At 35.9% G+C, this 25,938-nt stretch overlaps 2 protein-coding genes across 5 annotated transcripts; one reads left to right on the top strand and one right to left on the bottom strand.

Moving 5' to 3' along the window:
- The first annotated feature begins 2,751 nt into the window (after positions 1–2,751).
- On the top strand, positions 2,752–11,864 carry LOC135637843 (NEDD8-activating enzyme E1 regulatory subunit AXR1-like). Its single transcript, XM_065150676.1, has 14 exons — positions 2,752–2,889; positions 4,693–4,865; positions 4,941–5,104; positions 6,184–6,294; positions 6,426–6,505; positions 6,714–6,864; positions 6,966–7,059; positions 7,628–7,716; positions 9,028–9,101; positions 9,179–9,341; positions 9,590–9,675; positions 11,115–11,198; positions 11,297–11,477; positions 11,558–11,864. The coding sequence occupies exons 1-14, from the start codon at positions 2,837–2,839 to the stop codon at positions 11,639–11,641; spliced, it is 1,587 nt and encodes a 528-aa protein (XP_065006748.1). The 5' UTR covers positions 2,752–2,836; the 3' UTR covers positions 11,642–11,864.
- Positions 11,865–14,555: 2,691 nt separating this feature from the next.
- LOC135586001 (septin and tuftelin-interacting protein 1 homolog 1-like) lies at positions 14,556–25,691 on the bottom strand. 4 transcript variants are annotated; one of them, XR_001978141.2, is made up of 4 exons: positions 22,969–25,690; positions 16,895–17,068; positions 16,714–16,799; positions 14,556–16,513 (listed from the first exon to the last, which is right to left on the bottom strand). XR_001978141.2 is itself a non-coding variant. In XM_065151949.1 (2 exons), exon 1 carries the CDS (start codon positions 25,530–25,532, stop codon positions 22,971–22,973), a length of 2,562 nt encoding a protein of 853 aa, XP_065008021.1. In that variant the 5' UTR covers positions 25,533–25,691; the 3' UTR covers positions 14,556–16,513; positions 22,969–22,970. The 4 variants fall into 4 exon arrangements, 2 of the variants coding, with proteins under 2 accessions (XP_065008021.1, XP_065008022.1); XR_010496695.1 differs by having other exon boundaries at positions 16,733–16,799; XM_065151949.1 differs by lacking the exons at positions 16,714–16,799; positions 16,895–17,068 and having other exon boundaries at positions 22,969–25,691.
- Between the last annotated feature and the right edge of the window lie 247 nt (positions 25,692–25,938).

The raw sequence follows: 25,938 nt of genomic DNA, 5'->3' as shown, positions 1-25,938 counted from the left end.
TTAATTTCTTCATTATATCATTTACTAAGTATTAATATACTCTTATTCTACATTAATAATGAATTACTATATTAATAAAATTCCATTAAGCATTAATGTCATTTACTAAGCATTAACTGTCACCTACCATTAAGCAAATACCATTAATATAGTATTATGATGATTTTTAAATTTTTAAATTAATTTTATTTAATATGATTTTAAAATTTTATTTTATATATTTTTTAAAGATAAATGGCAAGACATAATCCAAACTCATAATATTATAATAAATTATTAAAATTTTATTTTATATCTCACTCATTAGGGAATAAAGTGAGATAATGTTAAATTTATGTGGTCGATTAACTTAATGATGAGATGTATTAATAAACTTATAATTAAAGGCTCTAAAAATAATAAAATAAAATTTTATTTTTTACATCCACTTAATTACCAAATTATACCATTATTCTAAGAACCTCTTATGTCATCTACCAAACCCTAGTTGCATGGTATTGCTCCCCGCCACTCTTCTGTTTGAGACCATCGACATCATTCATTGCTTGCGATTAGGGAAAGTTGACGAGAGCATTTACATTCGGTGGACGATGCTTGCCTCTTACGATTAGGGCATTTATGCCCATTCGACATCATTGATGTCGCTTGCCACTCAACATCGCTCATGCGCCCGACATCGCTCGTTACTCACATCTTATGATTAAGAGAAGAAAGAAAGGAAAAGATGATGAGCTCATTTGTGTCCATTTATAAAGTGATATTTTATGAATATTAAAAGTTCTTATGATGATATTATAAAAAACAAAAAAGGATTATGAATAGAAATATTCCATATCAAATGCTCAATTGAATTATGGAAGGGAGAGACTCTCCTAATTATCTTTTCTTACTATTTGGTCTCACTTTATATAACGACAAGACTTACTATAGATCATCATCTCATCTACGATATATTCTCTCACCTCTCTAATTAGTCTTTATTTAATCGATCATACGATCATATCATAGTAGTTTTGTGAAAAGTAAAAAGAGAGTAGATCTCTCACCTTCCTAATTAGTCTTTATTTAATAAATCATAGTAGTTTTGTAAAAAGTAAAGAGAGAAGAGAAGGGTCTATGATATCCTATTTAATAATAACATCAAGTGATATGCACAATCTATATTTAATCTATGATATATTTTTATTTTAAACCTAGCTTAATCGTTTTCCACATTATAGTTTAATCTTATACTTATGCCTCATTTTTATTATTTTAATATATTTTTTTTAAAATATATCAACATGGGTGGTAATATCATAAAAAACTTTAAAATAATATGTTTTTATAATATATAACCTAGGACATATTTGTAAAGAGTTTATAAAATGACTTATGAGATTCCAAATTAAAATATCTTGATTAGATTATTTTTAACAATGCTAAATTATTTTTTAATTATTTTCAAGACAACTACAATTACGTTAGGTTTATTAATGCCCAACATTGTATCGGTTTATTTTATAATTTATTTTAGAATATAAAAATAATAATGTTGGATTATAATTTTATTGTTATTATTTAAGCTTTTATTTTTTTTAACATTTTAGTCATATTTTGTTTTTTAATTGTTAGATAGTAATTTTAATTTTTTTAAAATTATATCAAAGTGGACTAAAATCATGGTTTGCATATCAAGTTGAAAGGATGAAAATAAGAATGGAAAAAACACTCTAAAAAAAGGAATGAAAGGCACTCTATATAAAAAAAAGTTTTTTTAAAATTCTTTCAACTTATTACATCAGGGTTTTTCTAAGAAATTCATCCAAATATGGATGTTGCAAATATAATTAATATCAATAATTTATCGATATAAATCTAAATAATGTAATTCATTTTATACCTTTAGGAACTATATTTTATATAATTATCAAAACCATTGACCTTCCCATCTTTATCTATTTGTTCGGAGAATCTCAATTATATTTATTATAATACCTTGATTAATCTCATATGAATAAAATTATGATTAATTTATAAGGATTTAATGAATATACTATTATAAACTTCAACTTAAATATCTTGATAAGTGATTTAAGTCAAACAAAATTAATAGACTATTTAAAATCGATTTAATATTTAAACATATTAAGAGGACTAAAGTATAAAAGTATTATCTCAGCTTAAACCTTTAGTTAACCCATCTGGCTTGAATTCCTAAAACCTTGTTAATAAGCATCAAGACACTTTTTGTATTTATAACTTTTTTTTTTCCTTTCCAATGGTATTTGTAAGTCTTTTCTAAAATAATTGACATATTCGACTCATCAAACTCATTAACAAAAAAAAAAAAAAAAAGACAATTACAAACGAGCTCGCAAAGAGACCAATTGAATAAATATGCATTTAATTATCCCAACTATTTAAAATCAGTTATGTATCTTTTGCCTCCACTGATTACATAATTAAAAATATTTAAATTATTATTTATGGTCTCAAGTAAAATCTTCTTAGGTTTTACTTTGGTTTTTGTTCTCTCTCATCTTAATACTAATTCTTACTTTTTCTATATATATATATATATATATATATATATATATAAAGCAATAATTTCCTCTCATTTTATTCTTAGTAATAATATTATATATATATATATATATATATATATATATATATATATATATATATATATATATAAAGCAACAATTTCCTCTCATTTTATTCTTAGTAATAATATTAGACATTTATGTATGCACCCTCAATGCACGTGCAGGCACAAAAAAGCAGCCTTCACCACCCTTAGACTAACACCTGCAGAAACCCCAAAAGAGAGAGACGGCAAAGAAAGCTCTAGACGATGACTACTGTCGCTGCCGAGATGAAGAAGACCAAGTACGATCGCCAGCTCAGGTAACACCGGGGTCTCACCTCATCTTGCCTTTCTGTCCCTCTCCCCCCGTTTGGAGAACCTGTTTCTTGATTGCTGTCATTGTCAGTGAATTAGGGTTTAGACTTTAGAGGATCATCATCAAGTCGTTTGGGTAGGTCTCAACATTGGTGCTTTTCTGTCGAAGTTGTCTGCGGCATTGTCTATGTTCATTGCTGAGTGGATGCACAAGAAAATGTCGTGGTAGGCAAAGGATTTGAAGTTGCCGAGATCCATGTACTGTTGGAACTATTTTTGTCTGTTTCTTGTTACGTATAAGTGGAAACCTGGTTCCTGGATCCCGAGAACCACATAAGAAGAGGGAAAGCTAGAAAAGGTTTTTTGTGTTGTCGATTAAATAGTTAGGGGAAACACGGAATGCAGCAGCTCAGTTATGTGAGAGAGCAAGAGAGTTGGGAAGACAAAAAATAGCAGTGGAAAAGAATATATATTGCAACACCACGAGCAGCTCAGTTATCAGGAGGTGATTCCTAACGAGTTCCTGGCTTCTCCGATCTAATTTATTCTTATAATAGGATTCAGAGCGTTAATAGGAACCTTGACCAATCCTAAACCAGAGCAGAAGAATGAATATCACCCTTAAACCCTTGAACTACTTCTTTGACCTCAACCAACTCAAATTGTCTTAATCCTACTCTCAAACCTAACTTTTATGGCTCGACTCGATGGGACAACTGACCAATTAATTTGATGGACCTAGAACCACATTGCTCGAAATGCTTAAGCCTGACTTACTAATGATACACTTATCGTGTCTTTATAAACTAATTTGATTCTTCTCCCACTTCTAATGTGTGACTAAACTTTCAGTCCTTACAATTTCTCTCACTTAAGGTTTGACATCCTCAGTTAAGAACTAATACTAATATAGCTCATAACCAAACCCTAACATGGTGGACATAGTCAAAATGGTGGTCGCAAGCGTGATGTGCCTCTAGCCCATGGATGATCCTTTTCTACTTGAGCCCCTCATCGAGCCCTATGCTAGGTTCACTCTAATACAATTTGTTATGACCTTACACATTGGATAACACATCATTAACTTGAGATGTCTAGAATCACATGATCCAAAATTGACCCGAAATGCAAGTCCAATTAATGACAGTACACTATTAAGTTTTTTAATCAATTTAGTTCTTCTCGCACTTTCAGTGTAGGATTAAACTGTAGTTGTTTAGATTAACCTAAGCCAAACTAACTCATGTGTAACATGCCTAATTAGTGCACATACAAGCTATTTGTGATCCATTCCCTTGTTTTGCTTCATATTTAAGCTAGTTGGTGTTAAGATATATTAGAGATCCATTACTAATTAAATTATTCCATAAAGTTTTTGTTGCCGGTGTCCAGTATTTTCTTGGTATTAGTTGTTGTCTAATTTTAGTACCTTGGTTGTTGTATTAAAGGCCTGACATGCTTCTCTGCTTGATTTGTAGGCTTTTGTAGACCATTATTATGACGTGCATGTTTATCTTCATGTAGCTTTGCTAGCGTGCTCTAAAAGTTGGGAATATAGGTGCATGGCTGCCTCAAGAGGAAGTATGAATTGAACATTCTAAGATCCATGGATTGCTGATTCTCAACCATTAAGCTCTTCTTCATATAAGCAAATACCTTTTTCCTGAATTAGCTGTTTGAGATATTAAGCTTATAGTATTATAACCTTAGTCTGCTTTGTTCGAGTTCTTGCATTTCGTTAATTGTTTTTTGTGAGTTTTAACATTTTGTTGCTTGTTTCTTTCTCCTATTTTTTTGGAAAACGACAGGATCTGGGGAGAACAAGGGCAAACAGCATTGGAGAGTGCTAACATATGCTTGCTTAATTGTGGCCCTACTGGTTCTGAAGCTTTGAAGAATCTAGTTCTTGGTGGCATTGGGAGTATAACAGTTGTTGATGGGTCCAAAGTTGAAATACATGATCTTGGAAATAATTTTTTATGTATGTATGCATGTATTGTTGCATGTTGCTTCCTCTTCAGTTTCATTTGGATGTCCTAACGCATTTATATAACAGTGGATGAAGATAAGCTTGGACAACCAAAGGCAAAATGTGTATGCTCATTTCTGCTAGAGTTAAATGATGCTGTTAAAGCTAAGTTCATGGAGGAGGCTCCAGAAGATTTAATAGAGAATAATCCTTCTTTTTTTGCTGAATTTACCTTAGTGATAGCAACCCAGGTATGCTTTTAAGATTCTTTGTGGATGCTCAAGTACCAGTCAGCTTGCACACTTTATGGTCTCACTTAACCTTGAAGTTGATAGCTCGAGTCTAGACTTAATGCAAACTAGAATCTCATTATTCAGAAATTATTCTCAACAAATAACACATAGAAATGTAGTTTATCTTGGATATGCCTCGGAAATTCATTTAGTATGAGTGCACAAAGATTGTAAATGATCTAGAGACTGTATAAGCTATATATGTTTATTAATTATAGAGAAGCCTCAAAGGATCTTTCATCAATTTTACAGTGTGTTTACTAGTTACAAATTGCCTAGAAGGATGTATAAGCCCAATATTGTATATCATTACAACAGTTTCAAACGATACCATTGTAAGGATTGAGGTATGTGGACTTACATTTAGAGAATATTTTGTTGAAGCAAAACATACGAGTTATGGAAAGGCTGTAACTAAGCAAAAAGAAACTTTTATGGGTGTGGTCCTTTGTGATATGACTTGATATTTAGTTTGCATAGAGTAGTGACAATTTTTTGGATAGGTCAGGATCGCTTTGACAGAACTTGTTTTCACCTTGAACTGCTCAGTTTGCATTGAGATGCTCAAGATTGAGCCAAAGTTGTGGAATTGGAATCTGTATGATCTCTTCCAATTCAAGGTGATAGGAGTTTATCGTGTTTGTGGGACTTAGGAAGTAGGTCCACCCTATCTGTATAGCAATGTCTGATTGTGAAACTAGCGAATTGTGTAAGCAATTTTACATCTTAAATTTCTCTTAAATCTGACATGGTGATTGTCGGGCATCAAGAAATATTTAAGAACATAATTATACTTCTAATAGGGAGCAGTCTATATATTTGTAGCTTTTATTTCCTTCTTGTTTGGTTAACACTGTGCTACTTCAAGGGAAGGCTATTTTGGTTTGTACATCCCTGTCATTTCATATAATTTACTCTGTACTTTAAACTTTATAAATTGTGCTCCATGTTACCTTTTACGTACAGTATTTTTTAGGTCAATTATGAGAATCTTTTATGGCTGTTATTGATGCTATGTTTTATTTTTTGCAAGGCAGCTAATGGAAACTTCATTAATAAAGCTGGATAAGATCTGTAGGGAAGCAAATATCATGTTGGTCATTGCTCGGTCTTATGGTCTTACAGGAATGGTTAGAATAAGCATGAAGGTACCTAAAACGTATATAGATGGCTACAGACCAGACTTCCTTTCCTTCGCTAAGTACCTACAGATCTGTTTTTGATTCACATAAGTATTTTTGTTGGATGACCAAGGAATTTCTCCTCCTAAAATTGACAGGAACACACCATAATTGAGTCAAAACCTGATCATTTTCTAGATGACCTCCGTCTTCACAATCCTTGGCCTGAGCTCATAGAGTAAGTACTTTTATGCCTTTTTAAAAAAACATTAGTATCAAATTAACTAATATGGACGACTGAACTGTATTCAAGTTTCTCTATGTTCACTTATAATGATTATGAGACCTTTCTCTTTGTTTGATTTGAGATCTGATGATAAACGTGGATAACCATTGTGTTGGTTGAACAAGTCTGCTATGTTCTTATGATTGTATAATTTCTGCAGGTTCTCAAAAACAATTGACTTAAGTGTGACAGATCCTGTTATACACAAACATACACCATATGTAGTTATTCTTATTAACCTTGCAGAAAAATGGGCCAAAGAACATGATGGATGCTTGCCATCTACTAGACAAGAAAAGAGAGATTTTAAGGTGCAGGATTTGATTTCTGTAGTCTTATGTTTCTCTTGTTTGTATGCATCTTAGTAATTAGATGTTTACTCTTTGATTATTGTTCTCTTCTTTTTATATAGGACTTCATAAAAGCCCATATGCTTAATATGGACGAAGAAAACTATAAAGAAGCTCTTGAAGCCTCATTCAAGGTGTCAATTTCTCGAGGAATAAGTAAGTGTCTGTGTGAAACATTTACACTTCTATTTATCAAATGAATTATGTAAGTTCTAACTTTATGGTCCAGTTCTCTTCATTAAGGTAGATGATATATCTGGTAGAACTATGAAATGTCTTTCCCTTCAGTCTTGAGACTAATAATCAGCGTTCTTGTTGATCAATCACTACACTACTGTAGCATAAGTCTTCAATTTTGATGGTTTGAGTTCTTTACTAGCAGTTACATGGAAATATCATAGTTGTATGATAGAAGCATTATTTGGATCTGATGGATATTTGATATATTTTCTTTGAATTTAAACTCTGTACTAGCATCTACATGGAATTAACAAATTTTTATATGATGGAATTATTATGAGAATTGATAAATATGCTTAATTTGTTTTCTATGAAACATGTTCCATTTGATGCTGCAATTAACTAAAGAGGCGATGCCTCTAGATAATGATGCCTTCGCTGATTGTCATAGACTATTATCATAGGTCTGGCTTCATGATTATGAATGGTAATAGAATTACTGCTATAATTGAGATGTAATGCTTGTCCTTTGTCATGCTGCTAGGTTCTGATCTGCTTCAAATCGTGAATGATAGTGCTGCTGAAGTTGATTCAAAATCCTCAGATTTCTGGGTTTTGGTTGCAGCTCTGAAGGTTAATACATTTTTGCTGTGTGTTTTCTGAGCAAAACTCTGATTCTTGCATTAAAGTTTTGTAATTCATGCAATTGATATTTCTGTCTCGAAAATGAAGCAGCCTTTTATAATTAGATCGCTGAAAGGATGTCTCTTTACTGTTCGTACTGCAAACTGTAAGAAATCCACTTTGGTTTCCAGATAAGACTCTTTTGACTATTATGGTAACCTAATGTAGGTACTCTCATGTATACTTCGAGTCCCTTTTATCTGGATACTTGGTCATATTTGTTCAGGAAGAACTAGCATAACAAACAGAGAAATCATGTATGTGCAGGTGAAATTAAGATAATGAGACAGAAAATCGACACTATTTGATGTTATAGAGTTATGATTAAAATTTTGCATTTTGATTTAATTACAGCGTTATCTAGTTGGTCTTCATAATTTATATAGGATTTTGTCGACCTTTGTCGTTGGTTGAAACGGAAGAGAAAACAACTGGTTACATAAATCACAGGAACTAGAACATGGTCGAAGTTTATGGAGTCAAATCTTTCTGGAAATTCAAGTACAAAAGTTGGTTTATATCCTGCTAGATGCTCATGCTTTCATTAGCAGATTGGATCATCTATTTTTCATCTGCCTGCAATATAAGTGGCATCATAATGTGCATGATACATTCAAGTAGAAAAGAACATTGTGTGATGCATTAAGGATGTCAGAATCTGACTATTTAATTTAAAAGGAGAGAAACTGTATAATGTCATTTTTCTGGCACCATCTTATGTTGTCATATGGGATCCATGGGTGTAACATGATGGCTAAAGATCATTTTTAATTCTATCATTAGAACAAATGGGTGGTGAGTGAACAACTTAGGTTCTTGAATTGAAAATTGAAGATCTTTTGCGAAGTCAGTACTGCAGTGGCCTAGTTTATTGAAGGTTTTATGGTTTGATATGTATAATTATAATTGGGTGCTTTCTGGTACGCTGTGCTACTGTAAAGGACCTTTCAGCGATGAAACATCAATCACTGTAGATATTGGTGGAGATTTTGCTGCTTCTCCACAAAGAAGGTTTCTTCATTTGCTAGTCTGTAAATAGTTCCCAGATTCATCATCTGATTAATTAAGGTGATTGGTCTATATGAATCCGAATCTGTTTATATTAAGACCAAGTGAAGCTTCCATCTAAAATGACGATTGTATGAATTTAAGATCACTGATTCAAAGCAAATATTGTTCCATTTCGGAATTTTAGGGTCCTTAACCTTTATCGTACTGCAATATGCCACTTCATTATTTTCTTTGTTTTCTTATTTATAGGAGTTTATTGAGAATGAAGGTGATGGAGAGCCACCTCTTGAGGGATCAATACCTGATATGACATCGTCAACTGAGTTAGTGATGAACATTACTATCATTTTTATTTAATAATACCCTTCTTTGCTGATGTATTTTCCTTTTTATGGTCTAGATGCTATGTCATCCTGCAAAAAATCTATCAAGCTAAAGCTGAGTCCGATTGTCTTGCAATGGAGCAGCGAGTGAAGAACATTCTAAAGAGGGTTGGAAGAGATCCTGATGCTATTTCAAAGGCATATGTTAAGAACTTCTGTAAAAATGCTAGAAAAATCACTGTATGTTCCTTAAAGACTCAAATTGTGACCTTGTATCTAGCTGTTCTGTTTAATTGCCTATATAATGCTGCATATGTCCCTAATATTTATCTATTGTTCATTAACTTGAACTGCACCTCTAGTTTGCTTTCTCTCTTTTGATTATGACCATAAATAAATTTAGTCTTATCTGCTTTGAAGAAGAAGCTTGTGAATTATGGTTCTGTTTTCTGGCTTCATCTTATCCTTCAATATTGCCTACTTCACAGATATGCAGGTATCGGCACATCGAGGATGAGTTTACATCTCCTTGTCTACCCGAGTTGCAGAAGTGCTTAAATGATGAGGACTATAGGTGAGATGCTATGATATTTTTCACAATAATTTCGAACACATGGTATTGATGAGAAACTTTATATTATTATTCATTTGTTAATTACTATTTTTTGTGAGCCAAACTCTACACAAATTTTCTAGAAGTTCAGAGGAGACCTTTGGCCACAAGTAGTTTAGGACTGGTAGTGTGGCACAAGGATAGGGGAAGACTTAAGAAAATCTAGTTAGAAATAACAATAAAATTAGTTGACTTGTGAACTGTCTGCAGTGGCAAGAGAAGATCTACGTAGCCACCTCTAAATAGTTGGAGCTATATGTATTATTTTGTTGCAAGTCAAAACCCAGGACAATCTGCTGCTCTGGGATTTTTTTTTCCTAATCAAGTTCGAGGAGAATAATTCTTTATACTTGGGTTTTACAGAAATGCAACTGTACAAGCTGGGAAGTAATGACACTCAAGTATTCTGTGATAGTTACTCAAATATCTGGTGGTTACAATATATTGGAAGTGAAAACTTATTGATTTGGAAACAACCTTTGCTATTGCTTCAAAAAATATTGAAGTTTTTGCCAATGGATTTTAGCCCATACTTGATTTCTCTTTTCTTTGCTTCATCTTGTGTAGAAATGTCTTTTCACCTCAAAATTTTAATGAGTTAATTTCTTGTTTGCTCTTATCCATCTTTCTTTCCATACTTGGAACTTTTTATTCAATTACTGTAAGTAGATTATATTTCCATGAATATCCATAGGTGGAATTATCCACTGCTTTACTATCATTTTAGGATCATGTTTATAGGAAGTATTTCTTGATGATTAACTTTCTTCTAATAACAAAGATGGCCTTGATCCATTTTCTAAGAGTTCTTTTTTGTTCATCGTTAACTTGAACTTTTGCTTGCCAACAGTTTTTCTTGATGCTCTTCCTATATTTTTGCAACATCAACTTTGATATAGCATAAAAATAATGCTTTAATTTCACCAACCATTGTATCTTTTATGTAGCTATGTTTGCCACTCTGTTGGTTTTTCTTCAAAAGAAAGATAAATTAACAATTTTAAACTAGGAACTTCTGGTAATTGAATGGCTCCCAACGGTGGAACTGTCTGATCAGCCTTAACAACCATTATGTTTGAAACGATTGACTAATGGGAGTGGAGACGTGTGGATATACTATAATTCAAGATGTTTTGTTTTCTATTGCCGTTATGCATTCAGTTTTGTTTCAGATCGTATCTTTGTTCGTATTACCAAGTTCTATTCGATTGCATTATTCCACCAGGAATGTTAATTTGCATATCCTTTTATAAGCATTCTTCTTGGCTATCTAAAATCCACAACGGAGAATGTTGTGAGGGATAAAAATTGCTTGATATATGGAATATCAATAATTTAATTACTTGTATTGGTGTGTGTTAGCAGGATGTGTTTTTTGAGGAGTAATTTGCATTTTGCAGTTATGCTGTCGGCTTCTACATCTTACTTCGAGCTGTTGACCGGTTTGCTGCCAATTGTAATAGACTTCCTGGGATTTTTGATAGGTGTGCCAGTAACCTTATCATTCTGTATTTGTCAGATACTTGCAATTCTGTAATTAATCGAGCAGAGTGGCTTACAGTTGTAAGTTCATACCTTGCAGTGGACTAAATGAGGAGATTTCACGACTGAAGCTCATTGCAGTTGGTATCCTAAGCGAATTGGGATTAAATGGACCAACATTATCTGAGGATCTGGTCACTGAAATGTGCAGATTTGGAGGGGCAGAGCTTCATCCGGTTGCTGCTTTCATAGGGGGAGTAGCTTCTCAAGAAGTAATTAAGGTTTGTGGATTTAGATGTTCTTGGTACGATAGATAATATGTGAAAAGAGCACTTACTTGTTTTCATGGCTTTTCTTTCAGCTTGTCACAAAACAATTTGTCCCATTAAAGGGGACGTTCATGTTCAATGGAATCGATCACAAGTCACAGGTGTTGGTCTTGTAGTTGTGATTTTCTTGTGAATACAAGTATTTTGGCTTTGTTTCAACAGATGCTTCGCGATGTATTTGGACCATATTCTTTTTCGGTCCCCAACTTCTCCTCCTTGTATCCATGGCATTGGCATTTGCATTTGCATTTGTGATACAATCCTCGGCTCGGCGCAAACTTACGAGTAGCTTGCTTGCTGAAGTTCTAAGGTTTAAAATTTCACCCATTGGTTGAAGCATGATACTATGTTTGTTTGTTATGCATGATTAATGTTCTTCTATTCATTATGACTTATAGATCATTCTCGTGCAGCTATTAGCAAAACAGTTGTATCCAATTATAGGGATGATGATGTGCCGTTGCGTTGGATGGTATTGTCTGTCCATCTCCTGTCTGTGATAACAGTATCATGCATTCATTCATACATACTTAATGGTATTTGCTTAATGCTGAATCATAAAGAAAAAAGATTGATTGAAAGACCACAGATGTGCTGCTTAAACAGTGTCCTTCATTTCCATGTACATCCATTCGTTTCAAAAATAAACTGAAACTTACGTATTAATATTAATATAAAATGATCTTAAATTTATTATAAAATAAAAAAATGCAACGAAAGTAAACTGTAATACATTCGCTTACGTATCCTTTTCAAAATTAAACTTACATGTAATCTTTTTCAAAAATATTAATTTCGATATAAATATCGTAAATATTTTAAAATAAAAAAAATCAATACAATCTTTTTCAAGAACATGTTATAGTGTGAAAGTTTTATTAAAGTACGAGAGAGGAGGAGAATGAAAACCGAGTTAGGTGTCTATAAATTTTTGATGTGAATCGAATTTATTCGGATCTTAATGACACCGAGAACCAAAGAAGAGGGTAAATTAGTGTTATAATAAATTTTAAAGATCGATTGAAAATTTAAAAAATAATTAATTAATATTGAGTACGAATAAGGTTTGACAAGCCAATGATAATAAGTAAATAATCATAAATTAAAAAAATATAAATCGATTTATAGTAGTATGATTTTTTCGATCCGAACAAAGTTGTAAACATAATGTTTGATATAATGTTAATATATGTTTGTATTTTTTGGATTTGTTCATACTTTATATAGCATATAAAGGGCTTGCACTATGCTTGACAACTCCAGTTTGATTGATGCCAAATATAAACGCAGACTGTATATAGTTTTGAGATATTTCTAAACAACCATTTTGAGATATTTCTAGCTTTGTAGAATGATGCCAAATATCAATCAATACAATATCTAGGAGCTAGCAAGGTGGCACATGGTTAGATGGGCCTTTAGGATATTGTACTGGTTCACTATGTTGTTCCGCAGTAGTGTCATGTGGGCACTTACGGGAACTTTGGGTCTATGACGGATTATCTTAGACCCTTTGTCGTGGAACTATTTAGAGATGACAAAGTCCATATTTGTAATTTCAATTGCCTATCAAGTGTTTGCTGAAATTGAAATGATTGCTTATGAATATCGAGTTAAATGCTTCTTTAACCCGTATTCTCTTTTGTAGGTCTTTATGAGACCATAAGATGTTTTAGGGAGATCGACTCTTTACGGATGGGCACACAATGATACCGCACGACTTAGGCAAAACTAGCTAAGTGCATGACTGATGCTGTTAGAGCGGGATAAGTATACTTAGAAATACTTGACATGCAAATATAGAGGACCTAGTGGGGCTGCATTGAGGGCAGCCAACACATGTTACCGTTTAGGGAAAACATGCGTTGAGATGTAAAGAAAGGAGTCGCTCAAAGAAATGAGCATCCAAAATTAGCATTTAAAAGAATTATCAACCCTTCGCACGAGAGGCACCACAAGTTCAGGCAAATTGGAAAGAATGCATAGCATATAAATGTTCAAACGATTGAGTTCGAACTATGGCTCAACATTAGTAACCAAACTTGATGATGATCAAGGTAAACAAGGTGCTTGACAAAAGATGAAACCGTGCAAGATAGAATAGATTGCTCAATAAAGCATTGAAACTTTCTCTTCGACCTGAAAAGGATACGTCCTCCACAGGAGGCTAAAGTGTACAATAAGTTCAATATGTTTTTAAGCATTGAGGGGTGCAATGGGGGCTACGACGAAGAATTACAATCTAACAATGCATTCTCGAGGGCAGAACATCATTAAAATTCAAAATTCAATCGTTCAAAATAATATTATTAATGCTTAAGGGATTTGTTAAATTTTGGAGCTATTTTTAAAGTTGGAAGGTAGATATTAAAAAATTCATTTTATTAAACAAATTCAAAGTATTTCAGATGTTTTATAACTTAATTCATAGTTACTAATTTCTCACATGCTGCTTTCCATTGGAAACAGTAATCACATCTGAACAAACACAAGAATCACAGGGACTCTTCTCCTCTTACATGTCTCTCTGTCAACTAAAAGTATTTATTTATGGATGCTAAAATTATAACTTAGAACTGCAACAGATGGTTAAAGATCAAAGCACACAAAATTGATGCTATCTAGCAAAAAGGATATAACCACAATTTTGATAAATTTGAATTAATAATACATAGTGTAATTGGTTCCGATAATGATTATTGTTCCTTTTATGCCGAATTCCAAATTATCAGAGCCAGTTAAAAAGAGAAACTATATATATGCATCAAGCAAAAAGGAATCAAAGTCACCATAAGGCTTTTATTATCTTCTTTCTACATCAAAGCGGTACACAAACAATAAAAACGAAGAGCTAGTTAAAAAAAAATAGGCTGATGCTACAATATCTCAATACATATTTTGATATAAATGAATATGAAAGGTTGATGCATCAAATAATTTTAGGATTTGTAAAAAGTGATCACTTGTTTGATTGTATGTATATTATGAATCCCCAGTATACATATATACCTTAAAAGGAAAACTCCCTCGAAGACATATAAACATATTAATACATTTGAGGATCTTGAATCAACATCAACAGATCTATCATTCATAATTTGAAGCAGCTCAGAACCTTACAGCATGACAAATTACATCTCAATTGCAGCACTAATTCTATTACCCTTCATATTCGTGAAGACAAACCAATGAGACAGTCGTCTCTTTAGTTTATTGCAGCATCAAATGGAACACATGCAATGTTCCATAGAAAGCATATTTGTCAGATTCTTGTGATGATTCGATCATAATAATTGTTAATTCCGTATAACTGCTAGTACAAAATTTATATTCAAAGAAAATATATCAAAACATCCATGGGATTCCAATAATGATTCTGCTATGCTATTTCCATGTAGAGACTTATGCTACAGTAGTCGATGATCAACAAGTACACATATTATTCATCTCAAGACTGAAACGAAAGACACTATAGCTCTACCAGATATATCATCTACACCATGGTGAGTGCAACTGAACCACAAAGCTACAACTTACATAATTCGTTTGATAAATTAAATTGCAAATGTTTCACACAAAAACTTACTAATTCCTCGAGAAATTGACACCTTAAATGAGGCTTCGAGAGCTTCTTAATAGTTTTCTTCAATTATATTATGCATATGTTCTTAAATCCTGTATAAAAACACGAAACAATAATCAAAGAGCAAACATCTAATGATTAAAGACATGGATACACTAGGGATGTTCAAATTGAATCGGAAAACTGAATCAAATCGGAACTGAACCTGTTCAAAACCGATTGGGTTAGGATCGATTCACCAATGGTTCAGTTTTAAAGACTATAAATAGTTTTGGATCGAGGGTACCTTTTATTAATTTGGTTAACTGATTCGAACCAAATTTAATTTAAGAGATATCAATCCGGTTGAGTTTACTATCCTAAGCTCTTAACCGGTTCAAACCGATTAATCAAACTAGCCCAAAGACCCAATTTTACAAATGACATGGGCTCAATTTTACAAATCTTGTTGTGTCGCACAACTGAATCAAAATTTCGATTTGATTCAATTGAATTGAACCTGCTCATTTGAAATATATATATATATATTTAAATTATTTAAAATTATAAATTGATTAATCAAATCAGATTAATCGATTTTGAATCGATTTGAGTAGGTAGATCCATATCGGTTCCAATTCGAACTACCTTATTTTAATCGAATCGAACTGAAAAAATGGTTTAGATCGATTTAACCCTTAACAGTTCAATTCGAATTGATTTAAATACCCTAGTACATACTAAAAAAACATAAGCCTACAGAAATCAAATCCTGCCCCTTAAAGCCTTTCTTTTAGATAGCAAGCATCCATCATATTCTTTGCCTCATTGTTTTCTGCGAGGTTAATAAGAATAACTATATATGTCTTATGTTTGTGTATAACTGGATCTACGACACTTGAGTCAATTGCTTTTCGGAACCCTTAAAATTATACAATAATAAGAATACATAAGGGTTATTGATGTTTATCATCAGAGCTCAAATCAAACAGAGAGTAAGGTAAGGTCTCGTAATCATTACAAGTGAAAAATAAAGAAACTTAAATACAATAATAAGTCAACCGTGTTTGTTCTTTTAATATTTTTTAAAAAACGACATAAAATACTCACTCTATGAGCTCAGACTGAGGATTGTGAATTCAGAGGTCATCTAGAAAATGATCAGGTTTTATCTCAATTATGATGTGCTCCTATCAATGTTAAAAGGAGAACTCACATGGTCATCCAAAAAAATTACTTGTGTGAATGAGACAGATGTATGGAGACTTAGAAAAGGAAGCAAGATCTATAACCATCTATATACTTTTTTGGTTACCTTGATGCTTATTCTAACCATACCTGTAAGACCATAAGAGCATGGAATGGCCAACTTGATATTTGCTTCCCCACAGATCTTATCCAGATTTATTAACGAAGTTTCCAATAGCTGTCTTGCAAAAAATTGAACATAGCATCAGCCAATAACGACTATAAAAGGTTCTCATAATTCAACATAGAACACAATTTATAAAACTTAACCTACAAAAAAATATATGAAATGATTAGGATGCACAAACCAAAATCAGCCTTACATTGACGTAGCAATGTGGAATAAAAGCTATAATAAATAAATAGACCGCTCCCTACCTGAAAGAAAGTCCATTACCTGCATAATTTGTTTAACTCACAGGTCTCGGCAGTCAGAATTCTTCCTAGTACTGAGATCTCACTTGCTGCAGGTCAAAAGATTCGAGTGAAATCAGACAACATGCTTTGAGGATGCATCTTTCATGTGATGGGCAACTATAGTTATGCAGGTCTTGTGCACCTTGCCCTTGCTGATGATGATGGAAAGCAGACATGGACAGCAATGAAGGATGTCACTGAGGTGAGGCTAAAACAACACAAAGTGTATCTGCAATAAGATCCTCCCCTTCTTCTCACTGCCATGGCCTACTGCTAGTTTAATGCAGGCAATGTGGGGGTGAGAAGAATGACATTGCTGAGACAGAAGAGAAACCTACCATGAGACTTCGTATTCTTCAGAAATTATTCAAGACAAAGAGTGCATTAACCACCATAGGTTGACAGTAATGGAGAACACCAAAATAATAGGATTCCTGATTCTCCTCAGTAAAATTTGTTTTTAAGACACACGATAATAAAGCCTCATTTACTTGCATCATGTAGAATGTCAACTTATACCCTGTCAAGATAAATTCTAATATGTACTTCATGGCTCAAACAACCATCAGATTTCCAAATAACCCTTGAAAATCCTAAAACCAATTACAGTGTTCCCTAAAATATAACGCATTCTGTAAACAATTGAGTGGCAACATATTCACATGAGACAGCAAATTGATGCATGTAGAAGCATACAAGTCAGACCTTATTGCAACACTTATTCTACAGGAAGATAGAAAAATCAAGCATGGCAGCTAGCACTGAAATCAGACTGACATCACAGTTATTTACTTTAGAACAGTGGCATATCCAGCAACTACCCACAGCCCAGCAGCTACCAAGTCATGTAAATGAATTAAACTCTTCACTTTTACTAGACCTTATTTATAATTAAAGTTACACAAATTACATGAGCTTAATAGATTTATTGTCGAAACTTACAATTGCAGCAGTTTCATTCCATTCCTCTGCTTCCAATGAATAAAACAGTGATTTAAAAAGCGCTAAGCGCCAAGGTCCCAAAACGCCCGAGACGTTCGCCCAAACGAAACGAGACGTTAAAATATAAAAATATATAATATAATTAATAAATAAAAATTATTTAATTTTTTTTAAAAAAATATGCTATTAAATTAAGAAAATCTAAGATACAAAATCAAACGTCAGATTAACAAAAAGTTTCAAAATTCAAAACAATAAAATTTTACATCAAAGTCATTCATCATAATCAATATTATCGTCATTTTCACACAAATCATCTTCATTGAATTCGTCCTCTTTCTTTTGTTCTTCGACTCCTTTCTCTTCATCAAAATATGTTTCATTCTCTATATCTTCAACAATAGCAGGAGCCGAGCTTGATACTTTTGCACTCAATTTTCTCTTTGTCATCTGTCTTGTATATGTTTGTAATTCTCTAGCACCTGAAGCTCTTGTCACATTTTCTCATGTCAATCTATCATCTTCAAATACAAGCTCTCGTCTTCGGCATCTTACAAGTTAGCACTCATTTGAATCATCAATATCTTGCAATGAGATTGAATCAATTCTATTTTGCAAATCATGACGAGCCTTCAAAGCTTGATTATACTTTATGTAAACAATATCGTGCAATCGTTGATGTTCCAACCGATTTCTTCTCTTCGAGTGAATCTGTCATGTCATATAATTTAAAAATATATTAATACATCTATCTAAATAAATAAATAAATTAAAACAAAAATATTTAGTGATCCTTACATGCTCAAAGACACTCCAGTTTCGCTTACAACCCGAAGCACTACATGTCAACTAAATACTTTGATAGCAAATTGTTATAAGTTCGGGGTGAAATTTTCAAATAGACTCCAACATTCAGTTGCAAAATTTATGTTATTATTAGCAATAACATAGTAACATAATATATATAAAATTAATTATATCAAATTATTAATACATGAAGACGTAGTTGTCTTGGATCAAACGGCCATTGGAATTCCAAAAAGATCTTCGGCATTTTTATATAAAAATAATTCACGAATAATCTTATCTTGAACCTCAAGGTTGAGAACTAATCTTACAACGCACTGATATAACCCATCCAAAACTTCTGCATCAAACCCAACAGATTTAATCCAATACAAGAATTCAAGGTTCAAATAATACCCTGCTGCATGTAAGGGATGATGAAGTTGACAATTCCATCTTTCGTCAATGATTGTAAAAAAATTCTTATATTTTTCTTCATTTTCATTAAAAGACCTTTTAATCGTCTCCTTTGCTCTATCCATAGTCTCATAAATATATCTCATTGCAGACTTATTTTCATTATCCACCAACCGAAGGACTCGAACAAGAGGGCTCATTACCTTTAATATATAAACTACATGATTTCAAAAGGATGACATTAAGATGATATCAGTAGCTCTCTTGCCTTTTGCTTCGTTTCCCCATTTGCTTATCACCCATTTCTCAGATTATGTTTTTGATGATACACGCTCTGTAGTGTCAAGGATGAAGTAGCAAATCGGGTGACACCATGTCTCACTAATTCTTTGTTCCCTGTAAATTCTCTCATCATATTCAAAGCCCCAATATGATTATAAAAAAATCCAACAACAAAAATTGCCCTTTCTAGAGTTTTCTTAATGTCTAAGATCTTTCCAATATCCTCCAACATTAAATCAAATAATCAATACAATGTGCTATTCATGAAATCCAATATAAGTGTTGTCTTTTTGTTTCAAGTAATTTACCTAAGACAAAGGATACCAAAAATGATAAGACTAAAGAGTTTAACACATTTAATTGAAGATAAAATAATTAAAAAAATTCAAAAGATGAATATTACCAGCTAATACATAGTTGCTTCTATTGTCGGTTATGATTTGAACAATATTTTGTTCTCTAATTTCTTTCACGAAATTATCAAGTAAATTATATATCTTGTCTCTAGATTTTACAAAAGATAAAGCATTTATTGACTTCACAAACATAGTCCCTAAAGGACAATTAACCATAAAATTAATTATACTCTTACGCCTCCTGCCAGTCCAAACATCTGACATAATAGAGCAACCATGTGTTGCCCATGATTCTTTTTGACTCTTTAGTAAGTCATTTGTATAATTCAACTCTTTTTGCAACAATGGAACTCGCATCTCATAATAACTTGGAGGTTTTAATCATGCACTATAACTTCCAATAGCTTCAATCATATCTTGAAAACTGTCTAAACGAGTTGTACTAAGGGTAAGACCAGCCTGATAGAAGAAGCGAGCAATGTGCTGAATTGTTCTTCCTCTTATTTCTTTATCACAAGCATCACTTATATTTGTTTGTCTAAATTTTGAGCCTCCTGCTTGCCCTTGTTGCTTCTGGGATCCTTGAAACATATATAGATCCATCGGTCCTTTTTTATCCTTCCTAGTACTCGTAACTTCTTTTCCTTTTTTGTCGTATACTTTTTTCCCACTTGGGTTATTACTCATAGAATAATCTTCTTCTTCATCCCTGAGATGTTCAATATTGTCTTTTGATAAATTCTCGTAAGATTCATTTTTTTGTGTCTTTTTTTCATTCATATAACTCAGCAACTCTTCATTTACCTCAGGTGGATACTTTTTGCAAGCTGCTGTATTCTTGAAATTTCCTACTAAATATTATTTTGCACGAAAAATACTACCTCTAGTAATCTTATCGCAAAATATACAAGTCACTGCATTAGGATCTTTCGGATCCTTCATATAATTATACTTTCATGCAAGATCTTTTTTTGATGTCATTGGAGACTCTATTCAGTTGCTCTGTACACTTGTCATTTATCCTGAAACCTAACAATAATTTAAAATAAATAAAAAATAACAGTATTAAAATCAAAATAATATATTATTAATCTAATAAATACAAATACATTACTATTACTAGTATATAGTACACTGTTGACAATATACAGTATATTGTTGACAGTATACTTTCGAAAGAAGAGAAAGAAGAGGAGTGTAAGGGAAGACCAAGGGTGCAGCGACAATGGTAAAAGTGAGCAACGACAGCGAGAGTGGCGAGCGGCGACAGTGGCAACAGCGAGCAGCGGGAGCGACGACAGCGGCAGCGAGCAGCAATAGCGTGAACGCGAGTAGGGTTAGGGTTGGGCAGCGACAGTTGATATTGATGCTTTAGTTGGTTCGATTGAACCAACTAAAGCACCGGAGACCGAACCAAACCTAAAACGCTGGTTCGATTGTCTGGTTTAACCCAGGCCTCGCCCGAGCCTAGGCGCCAGGTGCTTCGGGCGAGGGCCCAGGCTGTCACGACCTTAGCTGGAATTGCCTAAGGCGTGAGGCACCCTTGCGGCCAAAGACGCGAACTTAGCTTGCGTTGCCTAAGTCGCGAGTTACCCTTGTGGCAAAGACGCGAACTTAGCTTGCGTTGCCTAAGTCGCGCTTCGCCCTTGCGATATTGCTCCGCAAGGATCAACCCACTTTGTAACCTCTCGCAGGTCTCGAAGGACCTGTAAAAGAGAAAGAGAGTTAGTTCGAAAGAACGAGCAACGGACAAGTCCCGAAGTCTCGCGAAAAGGGAAGCTTTACAAGCAATTCGACGAACACCCTGTGTGCACAAGAGAAAAGAGGGAGAGGGAGAAAAACAAGGCTTTCAAGGATGAACGAACAGCTGCAAGCCCACAAACAGTCGCTCACCTGGTCCCGGGCGCGAAGACAAGTTCCCGTAAAAGTCACGTGCGAACTTGCGAAAGAGATCTCAACGCCCGGTATATAACTGAAGCCCCGTCTAGCCCTGTGCCACCCGAGGGGTTCCTGGGGTCTGAGATGGCTGACGTTTTGGTGAGCGGAGGCAATTCTCCGCTACCCTCCCGCGACACGCGAAACAGAGCTGTTTTGGGGCTGTTTTGCTCGGTTCAGTGAGCGATCGCCTTGTAACGCTGCAGCTTGTTCGAACTTACATATTTACAAGCAAAATGACCCAAAACCAAGAGAAAACGTGCTGTCAAGCAGCTGTACATGCAGGTGTGAGCGACGAACGATTCGTTGAACGGAGTTGTTGCGGGTGCGCGACGACCGTTCGTGACAAGGCGGCGCCTCTTTGAAGCGCGTCGCCTGGAAGTGAAACGAGGCGCTCGGGCCTCGCCTCACCTTGCCCGAGCGCCTATTGAAATCACTAGAATAAAACATAAAAGGAAGAAGTGAAAGTAGATAGAACGATAATTTGACTAATCCTTCCAAACTTTTCGTATAAACAAATTACTAAAGAGTTTCCTCAAACTATCTCCACTTATAAACAAATGTAAATAGAAATCATCGTAAGACAGCAACAAGAAACTCCAAATATGAGTCAAGGTTAGACACAGTTTGATGTTTTACCCAACCAGACAAAATGAGCGATACGTACTAGTCCGGACAGGACCATCCCCACTCAAGTATCCAAATCATAAAAAAATAAAAAGCATACTTTAGGGATACTTTAGGCTCGCGAACGCTAACCCTCTTCGCCCCAAACACTAGCCCTTAGCGTTTTGCCCCATGCAACAACCCGTTGTTGCCTGTCATGCCTCACCAAGCAGTATTCCTTATCCTCTTCTCCTCCTATTCTTCCTTCCTCCTCCACAACCTCCGCTACCATCTCTCCTTCTTCCTTTTCCTCCATCACCTCTTCTTTTCCTTCCACTTCCCCATCCTCTTCCTCCACCTCCTCTTCTTTCTTCCTCTTCCCTCCTCTTCCTCCATTTTCTTCCGCCTCTTCCTCCATCGCCCCATCCTTTTCTCCTTCTTCATAAGATAGTGGTAATTTAAGAGGATTCTTAGGAACAATTATAACTAGGGTGCCAAATCACTATCGTACATAAGCTAGTGAAAATCATAGCTCAAACTTAGGTTTTAGCAGCAACAGCAACAACAAAAACAAGCCTTAATGTCCCCCGTACTTAAGTTTTAATCAAATCTTAAAAAACCAAGAATAATTTAGGGAACAGAGAAATAATGAAGCTGTACATGAACAATGAGTACCATCATCAAGGAGCATGTAATTATTTAGCACAAGGATGAATCAATTTCCAGTTAAATTCATTTGGCATATATTCAAGGTAATATAAGAATGACAGCTAAACTAATTCAGGCAAGAATCCTAAAAGAATGAATAAGCAACATCATCAGCTTCATCCATTTAACTACATTACATCAACTCATCAAAAGACATTAAAGCATCAGGATTGTAAGGGAGTACATTCAACGACGAGCGGCATTCTGATGCATCTCCAGCAACTGTGTGAGCGATACAGCACTCCATCTCTCAGTTCCCTCCTGGACTTGTGCATAAAGCAGTTGCTTCACTGAGTCTATACAAATGCTTACATTGCCAAAGCCATATACAGGGAGACCATTATAAGATCTACCAACTTTGGGTAAGAAGAGGAGGCCTTGCTCCATTGCATAAGCCTCAATAGATTCCTTAAAGCTCATTTCATGCACACTGGCCATACCATTTACATGGACTGATGAATAAGCCGCTGTCTGCTGCTGTGCTTCAAACTGTCGCTTTTCTGTAGCTCTTAGATAGCTGACATTCTCTCTAGCACCAGGTTGCACCACTTCCATGCCTTCTACAGCCTGGTTCATCATATCCAAACCTGCACTTAGGAGCATTCGAATCCGCTCATTGGCTAGTAGTTCTGCTGGGAAGAGGCCCTTCCAACCCATATACCACTGCATCACTTCATTGTAGTTAGGATTTGAGCACAGCCAATGATATAACACTTGCTGCCACTTGCTGAAGAAATCAACCTCCAACATGTGAACCATATGGTGAATTGGGATCACAGATGCCCACATCATCACCCAATTAAACTGATCTAAATTCTGATTAGCTGGGTTCACTTGAAATTCCTGCAGAGCAATCCTTAACTTTGGAACAATATACCGCACCATCAGATCCTCCCAACTAGCTGCATCAAAAACATCCTTCCATGGAGAAAGTACAGCATAAGCTGATGCATCACTTGCATGCCAAACATGAAGAACACTACCTAGCTTGTAGTGAATTGTTTGGTATAAGGTCTCCAATCTCTGTCCTAGCAAGGGGAGCCATGGGTGAACCCAAACATGAATCGGAACAGTCTCTCGACGTGGATCCCATGTCTCAACAGCAGCCGTTAGCTTTGGCATAACCACATTCTCCAAAACTGACTGCAGAACCACCGGAGGCAGTAACCTTTCCCATGCTTCCAAAAATCGAAGCATTGGCTCTGGATCCCTAGCCTGCCATGTGTTAGTCCCCGATATCCTCACTGCAGGGAGAATAACCTCGCTGACCAGCTGAGCATAAGGAGAAGCAGTCGAAAGACTTTCGGAGAAATCATGAGGTTGATCCCCTTGCAACAAGTCCCTCCAAGATGATATAAGACTCATGCCATGCAAGGGATTCTGCAATGGCTCCCATCCTTGAAAGACACGGAGCAGTAAGGGGTATGCAAATGCACAGGCAACACAAGAGATGTTGCAGAGCTTGTAGTCCTCCCTGAACCTCTCTTTAATGTCTCTGAATGTAGCCAACAGTGAATCAAGTGTCAGCACCCCTGACAAGTTATCGTCTTTCACCCTTTCTAATACTCCAGCAATCATCTCCATCACTTGTAGCTGCTGCCTCTGTCTCATCTCTTCCTTCAAAATCTTCTCTTTCTCCATCTGCAAGCTAACCACCTTCTCCCTCTCCCTCCTCAAATCCCGATCAAGCTTTTGTATGTCAACCTCGGTAGAGTCCACAATTAGCCTCACATTATACTGGAGCTCAGGCATGGGCACCTCATTCTCTTTCATCTCGTCCTCGGCATTCAAATTCTCCAGACTCATCAAAACCTTAACTTGTGGTCCCCTCATATCAAGAACCTTCTGGACAACCTCGATACCTTGTTCCTGCTTCTTGGCAAGCAGCTCATCTGCTGTCAAAATTTCAACTTTCTTCTTCCCTTGTTTCTGCTTCAACCACCTCTTTTCCTTTGAACGTCCGGGCAGTACTGAGGAGGCCGCCTTCTCCTGCAGTGGCTCATCCAGGGCTGGCAATTTGGCTTCTTTGTAGTCATTAAACCCCATTCCCATGTTCTTTGGACGGAGCTTCGCCTCAATTGGGGCAACAATACCTTGCTCATTCTTCCCCAATCCAGATCCTTCCTTGTACCCCATCATCTTCATGAGCTTAAATCCTATGCCCTTCGTGTAGGACTGGAACTTCCCTATCTCGTCCGCACCTGAAACGTCCCTTTTCCCGAGGGGTTTCTTGGCCGTCTTCGATTTCTCTCTCTCCCACTCCTTCTCCATCTCCCGTCGCTGCGCCCCTTCCTTGATTTTCCTCCCAAAGGCCGTCGGGAGGAAGCTATCCTCGTCCTCATCCTCATCGCCCTCGGGCTCCTTTTTGTCGGCCCGGAACCCTAAGCCATATCCCAGCCCCTGGCTAAGATCAGGAGCCTCGGCGGCACGGTTACCCTCCTCCTTGAGATCCCGATCGATTTCCTGGTTGGGCATGACGGTACCGGTAGAGACGAAGCGTACGGGCTTGGAGAGGTCGGGCTTGGAGACGAGGTCCCCCTTGCGGCGCTTCCGGGAACGGCGGCCTCCGCCACCGTCGGAGTCGGAGTCGCTGGATCCGGCGGCGAAGGCACCGTAGATGACGTCGTCTCGGGTCTGGACGGGGCGCTCCTTCTTCCGGCGATAGTAGAACTCGCCGCCGATCCACTCACCGCCCTCGTAGTCATTCTCCATTCCGAACCGTTCCAGCCCCTCGTACTCGTCGCCCATGGCGAGAGGACTTCTCTAGGCTTCCCTTCTCGGGACTGGTCTTCCTGGAAGAAACCCTAATCCTTCGATCGAAGCGGAAGCAAAGGCGACCACGAACCAAGCCCTAATTCTTCGGGTATGATTCTAATTCTTCGGGTAGATTTACTTGTTCGCTCCACCGACCTCAAGAGGCAGCAGCAATAAGCTTCTTTTACGAGGGTCCCAAAGCGGCCCCCTCGTTTCTCTTTCCAATTACCGCAGGGGTAAATCAACGGGTACGGTGAAAGACTCGGTCCACGACATAGCGTCGGATCACGGCTTTGTCATGCCACGTCAAAAACGGAGCAGACGAATCAGCCGTGACATTTTTCGTTGCCAGGGCTATGTGTCAGCACGTCACCAACTTTGACCCATGACGTGGGCGATG

Source organism: Musa acuminata, chromosome BXJ3-5 (assembly GCF_036884655.1).
Source record: "Musa acuminata AAA Group cultivar baxijiao chromosome BXJ3-5, Cavendish_Baxijiao_AAA, whole genome shotgun sequence".
Lineage (NCBI taxonomy): Eukaryota > Viridiplantae > Streptophyta > Magnoliopsida > Zingiberales > Musaceae > Musa > Musa acuminata.
Note: the sequence above shows the minus strand (reverse complement) of the source record. Positions and strands in the feature narration are given on the sequence as shown.

Coding starts and splice junctions, on each gene's coding strand:
- LOC135637843 (XM_065150676.1), top strand. CDS start 2,837: ATGACTACTGTCGCTGCCGAGATGAAGAAGACCAAGTACGATCGCCAG. Junction 6,865..6,965: donor AAGAAAAGAGAGATTTTAAG/GTGCAGGATTTG, acceptor CTTTTTATATAG/GACTTCATAAAAGCCCATAT. Junction 9,102..9,178: donor GATATGACATCGTCAACTGA/GTTAGTGATGAA, acceptor TTTATGGTCTAG/ATGCTATGTCATCCTGCAAA.
- LOC135586001 (XM_065151949.1), bottom strand. CDS start 25,532: ATGGGCGACGAGTACGAGGGGCTGGAACGGTTCGGAATGGAGAATGAC.